The sequence below is a fragment of the Tachysurus fulvidraco genome, chromosome 12 (assembly GCF_022655615.1).
Source record: "Tachysurus fulvidraco isolate hzauxx_2018 chromosome 12, HZAU_PFXX_2.0, whole genome shotgun sequence".
Taxonomy (NCBI): domain Eukaryota; kingdom Metazoa; phylum Chordata; class Actinopteri; order Siluriformes; family Bagridae; genus Tachysurus; species Tachysurus fulvidraco.
In genome coordinates this window covers 17018149-17027118 of record NC_062529.1, presented here as the reverse complement: position 1 = coordinate 17027118, position 8970 = coordinate 17018149, and the positions used below count along the sequence as shown (strand labels likewise).

The 8970-nt window shown below is 36.2% G+C and overlaps 2 protein-coding genes across 2 annotated transcripts; both read left to right on the top strand.

Annotated features, from left to right (window-relative positions):
• The first annotated feature begins 323 nt into the window (after window positions 1-323).
• Window positions 324-4538, top strand: LOC113659713 (b(0,+)-type amino acid transporter 1-like). The gene is made up of 6 exons (XM_027172690.2): window positions 324-1084; window positions 1320-1453; window positions 1554-1683; window positions 1854-1978; window positions 2366-2453; window positions 3503-4538. The coding sequence occupies exons 1-6, from the start codon at window positions 374-376 to the stop codon at window positions 3731-3733; spliced, it is 1419 nt and encodes a 472-aa protein (XP_027028491.2). The 5' UTR covers window positions 324-373; the 3' UTR covers window positions 3734-4538.
• A 181-nt stretch (window positions 4539-4719) lies between these two features.
• LOC113659650 (b(0,+)-type amino acid transporter 1-like) lies at window positions 4720-8970 on the top strand. Its single transcript, XM_027172556.2, has 6 exons — window positions 4720-5471; window positions 6729-6862; window positions 6993-7122; window positions 7336-7460; window positions 7722-7809; window positions 8481-8970. Exons 1-6 carry the CDS (start codon window positions 4746-4748, stop codon window positions 8709-8711), a joined length of 1434 nt encoding a protein of 477 aa, XP_027028357.2. The 5' UTR covers window positions 4720-4745; the 3' UTR covers window positions 8712-8970.

Here is an 8970-nt window from a genome sequence, read left to right as displayed (position 1 = left end):
TTAAACGTGTTTTCAGAATATTTGACAGAATACAATTATTGCAGAATTACATTATTTTATTTATTTAAATGCCCTTTAATGGTTATGGTTTAAATTTCTGACAAATTATAGTAGTGTAACTAGCTCCAATTCACCTTAACCATATGAGAGAGAGCTCATCTCCCTTAACCTAGCCCCACCCCTCTTCTACTAACTATACAGATACATTACCATCATTTTCTTGGCTGGTCTCAGACTTCTACACTAAAATGTACAAAAAACTGTTTTAAATGTTAATATTTAATCAACAACTTAGTATCTTATTACCCATGCTTTAGGTATTTTCTTTTACTGCAAGATGTATTAAGCTCATTTTCACACACAGCACAGCACCATGACAAGCAACGAGCATGAAGGATTGAAGCTGAAGCGGGAGGTAGGGTTAATTAGTGCGATCTCTCTGGTCGCAGGCACTATGATAGGATCTGGGATCTTCATGTCCCCTCAGTTTGTGATGTTCAATGTTGGAAGCCCTGGAGCGAGCTTGATCATCTGGGCTGTGTGTGGCCTGGTGACTCTATGTGCTGCGCTCACTTATGCAGAGCTCGGTACCATGTTCAGAGAATCTGGAGGTGAATTCATCTACATCCTGAGAATCTACGGACCCTTACCTGCATTCTTTCTGGCATTCACAAAAATAGTGGTGGTGAAGCCATCAAGTATTGTTGCTGTATCACTGAGTTTAGCTCAGTATGCTGTCGCTCCATTTTATCCAGGCTGCATGCCACCTACATTAGTGGTGAAATGTTTAGCAGCAGCGTGCATTTTAGTGGTGGCGACCATCAACATGCTGAATGTTCGCTTTGCCATGACCATTCAGGTTATCTTCCTAGTGGCTAAAGTGGCGGGGTTGATGGTGATTGTTATAGGTGGAATCATGACCATGGCCCAAAATGGCTTAGAAACCCTTGGAAATCCAGACATTGCCTTTGAGGGAACAACTTTGGGGATCAGTACCATTGGAATGGCTTTGTATCAGGGACTCTGGTCTTTTTCTGGATGGTCTAATTTAAATTATGTTCTTGAAGAGGTGAAAAAGCCAGAGGTAAGTTGCTTGAGATTTTGTGTTGATATGATAATTTGACATAGTTAACACTGTATGTATTTTAATAACTCAGTTGGTGTAAATGGTATTTTCAGTTGGTAAATATGCATCCTTCTACAACAAAGAGTCAAGATATGATCTAGAGGAAACACAAACCTGTATCTGTCTGAATGATTTTCATGAGATTTATAAATATAAGCAAAAATAAATTGTTCTGAGTTTTATACGATCCAAGATAAATCTCCTGCGGGCATTAATGATTGCCATCCCACTGGTAACAATCCTCTACCTGCTGGTCAATATCAGTTTTCTGGCCATCATGATGCCTAGAGAGATAATGACGTCCAGTGCCGTAGCCGTTACATGGGGGTAGGTCATCACAGTTTGCAATTACATGACATGTAACACCTCTGGAACTACACTAAGTTCATGTATTACAAAGAAAATGCAATATTTTCTCTGAGAACAGCAATAAGGTGCTGGGCAGCTGGGGCTGGGTGATGTCTATTGCAGCAGCATTATCTTCCTTTGGCACGCTGAATGGATCATTCTTCGGTTTGGCACGGATTTGCCTTGTAGCTGCACGAGAGGGTCACATGGTAAGTACAAATGAAACGGTTAATATTTACAGTTATACGTTTTAAAACTTTGACTCTCTCATTTGTTCTCATTTGTTTTAACACCTTAGATCTCCTTCCTGATGTGTTAAATCCAAAAATTTTTAATTTTTTTTTTTTTGGTGGCACTTTATGTTTTGTTGCTTTTCCAGCCAAACATTCTGTCCATGGCCCATGTGCAACGCCTCACTCCCACTCCAGCTCTTGGCTTTACTACCATCATTGTCTTCATTGTGCTCATTCTTGGCGATTTCCGACGCATAATCAACTTCTTCAGGTATGGCTAATAGTATGTTTATACATTTCTTTTGTCCACTTAAAGGGTATAAAATGCACATCCATAATATATGGCTTATAATATATTCAAAGCAATGCTTAATATTGATTTTGCATATTGAAATTAATGTGCAATAAATATATGACAAATACATTTAGTAGTAATGCTGTTGCATAAATCATGACTAATGATCAACACATGACAGAATGAACAAATACAGAAATATCAAATCATTTATCTGAACTTCTTGTCTTTGAAATAGCAAAAAATACTGAATAAATATATATATAGAATTTAGGTTATGCATGTGTCATGAGGTAACCAGTTTTACTGCAGCCTATATAACCTATTCTTTTTTCTTTTCATTCCTTTATATTTCACCTTCAGCTTCACATCCTGGATCTTCTATGGAATCACAATATCGGGATTACTCTACCTAAAAATTAAAAATTCTTATCTTCCTAATGCATACAAGGTGAGAGAGATTCACATGCCCAAAGCTCCCATAAAATGTGACCTAATATATATTTTATTCCTATATGATCAGGTGCAAACAACAATAATGATAACTCAGTGTAATTTTCTGGTTTCAAAAGTATTACTAACTGTACAATTAATACTCTGTGTGCCTGCCCTGGAGAGTCTCTTCCTGTACTTTATGTTTCACAATTTCCTCACCTCTGCATGAATTTTGTTCACATTGTTATGTGCCTTTGTATTGATTTGAGTTTTGTAACTGCCCAATCATTGGTGTTTTGCCAAATGTGTCCAGGTATACTATGCCCAATAGTTTTTATTCCCTCCTGTGTTTTCATATCATCAGAAAAGTCTTATCATTAATATGTGCAACTAAGTCAGGTTTACATGCCTTTCCTTGTTCCCTTGTTTGGCATTTTGGCATTTCTAGTTAGTTCTGTGCTTCTTCTTCTTGTTCTTCTTGTTCTTCTTGTTCTTCTTCTTCTTCTTCTTCTTCTTCTTCTTCTTCTTCTTCTTCTTCTTCTTTTCCCCCTTGTTTGTTTATTTTTGAAGGGGAATTTACTCCCAGATTTATCACAGGACACCTAGTAACCTTTCATTTCACAGCTTGTTCCTATTAAAGTGACAATTACTAATCTTGTAACTTGGCAACCACAAAAAATAACCAAACTGTGAGCTTTAGACACTTTTACCTCTCTTTCATCATCATCCTTACTGTGGTCGTGAGTCCATTCTTGGAAAATTTCACACCCAAAATGATCTGTTATTGCCATAATTGTTTTAATGCATTTTAACAGCTTAATTATTTCCAAATCCATTATGTAAATTTTGTAAATAAACCAATTTTATATATACATACTATATAACAGTTAAAAACGACACAGTTAACGTTCCTGGGGACTGAGAGCAATGTGTACTTTATTTGCATTTCTGTAAAGCTTTAGTTAGGGTTGTCTACAATGTTGGCTTGTATACAGCAGGTAATTATTACATGTGTATGTGTGATACGATCTTTTTCTCATTCTGTGTTTAATATGATCATCTCAGGTACCCATTATTATTCCTATTCTGGTGCTGCTGGTGGCTGTGTTCCTGGTTCTAGCTCCGATCATTGACAATCCGCAGCCTGAGTACCTATATGTCACCCTCTTCATCCTAAGTGGAGTTTTAATGTATATTCCATTCATTCACTTCAAACTGTGTCCACACCTACTGGACAAACTCACAGTGTTCCTGCAGCTCTTCCTGGAGGTTGCACCAGCTGAGAAAAATGTGTAAAACACGACATCATTCTTGGAGGCAGAGTTTTTTTATCTGGGTCCTTAAAAGAGTATTTCATGATTTTATTACCAGAATATTATGGGTGTTGAGCATGTAGACTCCAAATAAACATTTTTGCAACACATCATTGTAATTAAGTCAAATAAGGTAAATAAATGTATGCGTATCTAAACATGCTTTCATCGTTCACAAATGTAATTATTTTTAATGTTTTATTACATTCTTTTCAGTTTAATTAACAAAAGAAAAAAATACCAAAAAATAGCACAAAAAAAATTATATATATATATAGTGCTCCAAAGATTTCATATCCTTGTGTTAGTACAGAATTGCACTCTGGAATAAGAAGGAAAGTAAGAGTAAACTTCCAATAGACAATATTGCTAAAAGCAAAAAATTATATAACATAATAAAATGCTAAATTGCCTTGTTTCTGCTTTAAATCAGCTATTTTCTCATCTTTATGATTCCAAAATATTTTACAAATCTGTTATTAACTCTGGTTGTAATGTAGTTTTCCTATTCGTGTGTTAACTGTGTGATTCACATAAACATTGGGCACAAAAACCAAATTCTTTGTTTGTGTGACATTTGTTACAAATAAATAATAAGACACGATTTGTATTAAGGCTGATATAAATAGTGTACAGGCACACAACTGCTTCTAAAATGGGCATCAAAATCAACTACACTATATTATTTTTGTTTGTTTGTTTGTTTCACTGTGATAATAAAAAGATCACAGTGGAGAGACATTTTTGCGTCACAAAAAATAAACAGAAATGTTGATGTGGTGCAGTGAGCAGACATCAGAATTCAGTCCTTGAAAGTTTTTTGTTACATTTGTGACAAGCTTTCCACACCAATTGATAATTTTCTTGGCTGTTCTGAGACTTCTGCATAAGTGTCATAAATGTTAATATTTAATTAGTTATACTTTGTACTTTGTAGTTTTTTATTGCCCACGCCTCAGATCTTTTACTGCAAGATGTATTAAGCTCATTTTCAAATGCAGTACAGCACCATGACAAGCAACAAACATGAAGGCCTGAAGCTGAAGCGGGAGGTAGGGTTAATTAGTGCGATCTCTCTGGTCGCAGGCACTATGATAGGATCGGGGATCTTCATGTCCCCTCAGTTTGTGATGTCTAATGTTGGAAGCCCTGGAGCGAGCTTGATCATCTGGGCTGTGTGTGGCCTGGTGACTCTATGTGCTGCGCTCACTTATGCAGAGCTCGGTACCATGTTCAGAGAATCTGGAGGTGAATTCATATACGTCCTGAGAATATACGGACCCTTACCTGCATTTTTTGTGGCATATACGTTCACAATTGTGGTGAAACCAGCAGGTATTACAGCTGTAGCCTTGAGTTTAGCTCAGTATGCTGTCGCTCCATTTTATCCAGGCTGCATGCCACCTACATTAGTGGTGAAATGTTTAGCAGCAGCGTGCATTTTAGTGGTGGCGACCATCAACATGCTGAATGTTCGCTTTGCCATGACCATTCAGGTTATCTTCCTAGTGGCTAAAGTGGCGGGGTTGATGGTGATTGTTATAGGTGGAATCATGACCATGGCCCAAAATGGCTTAGAAACCCTTGGAAATCCAGACATTGCCTTTGAGGGTACAACTTTGGGGATCAGTACCATTGGAATGGCTTTGTATCAGGGACTCTGGTCTTTTGCTGGATGGTACAATTTAAACTTTGTTCTTGAAGAGGTGAAAAAGCCAGAGGTAAGTTGCTTGAGATTTTGTATTGATATGGTAATTTGACAAAGGTAATTTAACACTGTATGTATTTTAATAACTCAAATAGTGTAAATGGTATATTCAGTTGGTAAATATGCATCCTTCTACAACAAAGACTCAAGATATGATCTAGAGGAAACACAAATCTGTATCTGTCTGAATGATTTTCATGAGATTTATAAATATCAGCAAAATAAAATGGCAGAGGTAACTTGTGAGATTTTGTGCCAATAAACACTTTGTTGCCATAGTATATGTCTATTTGATATAGCATACTCAGTTGTTGCTGAACGTAAATAAAGGTTGCTGAACAATGAATAAAATAACAATCCACAAGTGTTAAGATGCCTTACAGTCCAATTCAATTTTATATGTACAGCACTTTTATTAATTATACAGCAGATCATGTAGATTTAGATCACAGTGTTATCAGCGGCAAGTAACTATTCTTTGAGATACCATTCGATGTCTATAGCAAGCGATAGGATATTTAAATTTATGGCATTTGGCAAACACCATTATTCAGAGTGACTTACATTTATCTCACTTATACCACTGAGCAGTTAAGTGGCCATGCTCAGGGGCCCAGCAGTGGCAGCTTGAGGTTGTTGAGAGTTTAATTCACAATCTTCCAATCAATAGTCCAAAGCCTTAACCACGTAAGCCTTAACTGCCCTATTCAATATTCAGATATTCAGATATTGAACTCTGTCCTTAGTAGCATCTGAAAATGAGGCTGGATCATTGTAGTTGAGTCAGCATGCACCACTGATTTGACACCAGTCTAGCCAAGTGGGATATTTTGCCATCAAAGTGTTAACAAAAAGGAATCTGTTTCTATTAAAGCAAAAGAAAAGTTTAAAAAATACATTTCCCTATGTAGTGAAGCGGTTACTATAAAACTGACTACAATCTAGTCTGAAATATTTTTAGACAAAGTACAGTTAGCTTTTTTCTTTATCACCTGCCTTGCTGTTTTTTCCACTGCCTGACTAACAGGATTCTCCAGACTACAGTAAATGGCTGTCTAGTTTATACAAACCCTACTAGATAGATCAATTCAGTTAATAGGTGTTGATGAGTAAAGGCAATTGGTGTTGAAAAGGTGTAGAGCAAAGATATCCTCCAGAGGAAATAGAAATCCTAGTTATCAGGACATCTAGAGGTCCATGAATGATTATGGAATTTGTAATTAACATCAATTAATTGTATTGAATTTTATACTATATCCATTTGTGTAAGGTAAATCTCCCACGAGCGTTAATGATTGCCATCCCAATGGTAACGATCCTCTACCTGCTGGTCAATATCAGTTATTTGGCTGTCATGACTCCTAGAGAGATGATGACATCGAGTGCTGTAGCAGTTACATGGGGGTAGGACACCACAGTTTGAATTCATAGAAGATGATGGAACACCTATGGAACTGCACTAAATTTAAATGTAGGTTTTATAAAAATAAATAAAGAAATTAATAAGACCTCAGCATCTTTTCTCTGAGAACAGCAATAAGGTGCTGGGCAGCTGGGGATGGGTGATGTCTATTGCAGCAGCATTATCTTCTTTTGGCACACTGAATGGCTCGTTCTTCAGTGGAGGACGAATTTGCTTTGTAGCTGCACGAGAGGGTCACATGGTAAATATGAAGAAATTAAAACTTTATTACACATTTATAAAAATACACCTGGAATGCATTATTATTAATATTTTAATGTGGACTCTACTGTATGTACCTTCCTATTATTCATCTGGTTTGAGCTTGTGTATCATACAGTACATGGCTTAAAAGTCTGACCTAAGATGTTATATGTTCTGAGATTTCTTTCTTTGTGATTTGTTGCTCTTTCAGCCTAACATCCTGTCTATGGCCCATGTGCGTCGCCTCACACCCTCTCCAGCTCTTACGTTTACCAGCATCATTGCCTTCATTGTGCTCATTCCTGGAGACTTCCAGGGAATAATCAACTTCTTTAGGTATTACATAACATTTAGAGCTTCACTGGCATCACAAGTTATTATATCTACTTATGTATATACATACACATACATAGTTATATACTATATATAGTTAGTGGGCAATGGGCTTTACTATAAAACATATCAATACAAGATTATTGTTGTTTGGTAAAGTATAGGAATAAACTTGAATGAGTCTGTCCAGTTTTATTTCAGGTTATGCATGTGATGGTTAGTTTTGTTTATCACCTGTTCCTTTAATTATACTCTGACATTCAGCTTTACATCCTGGTTCTTTTATGGAGTTACGATATCTGGACTACTCTATCTGAAAATCAAAAGGTCTGAACTTCCAAGTACATACAAGGTGAGAGAGATGAAGAACACTTTCATTCTTATAAAAAATGGATGCGCTAAAGATGATAGACTCTCATGGCCACATTATTAGGAACATTTTATTTGTGCAGTTATTCAATTAGCCGGTTATGTGGCAGCAGCACACTCCTAGAACTATACAGAAACAGGTGCAGATCTTTAGTTACAAAACCTATCCAGAAGGTATCGGTTATTTTCAAACAAACCATGGTCCAAACCATGTTTAATGTTTTGTTTAACTACATGCATTTACAGTATATGTCCTTTACTTGATTACAGGTCAACTGCTGTCTGTTGCTTTTATGTTGAATTTTCTTTGGTGTTTCTCATGTCAATACATGACAATGGGATTTTTACATGTACGCAACCTCATATTTATATCCCAGTGAAACAGGACATGGCTAAAAGCAACAACAGAGGTTCTGCAGGACTGAGAGCAAATAAAAAATTGGACTTTTTTCAATAATAAATGAATACTATTATTTTCAATAATAAATGACTATTAATTAAAAAGAATCTTATAAGAATCTTATTTTAACAAAGACACAAAATTTCTCTGACTGTTTGAGTAAAAGTTTTTTTACTCTGTATAATATGCATGAATCATTAAAATCAAAAGCAGAAAAATGAATGAAATAAACTGTTTGTGTTTGTTTTTCTCAGGTTCCTATTTTTATCCCCATCCTGGTAATTCTGGTGGCTTTGTTTCTGGTTCTAGCTCCTATTATTGACGATCCTCAGCTCGAGTACCTATATGTCACCCTCTTCATTCTAAGTGGAGCTTTAATTTATTTTCCATTCATTCACTTCAGGCTGTGTCCACACCTGCTGGACAAACTCACAGTGTTCCTGCAGCTCTTCCTGGAGGTAGCGCCAGCTAACAAAAATGTATAAAACCCCACATCAGACTGACAGGCAGACTTTTTAGCCTCTTGTTCTGATAAGCTCTGGGGCTTTATAATAATTTGTAACAGCTTTAGTACTAATGCTTTCTTAATATTGTTAACATTTAGTCCGTCTTTGCATTTGGGCATTTTTCGTTTTTGTGAGTTTGTTAAAATATCAATAATATGCTGTGTTGTATGATGGCACCACTAGAAATTGCCAAACTTGTTTGTAAAAATATAATTTACAATACATTTTTGTAGCTGGA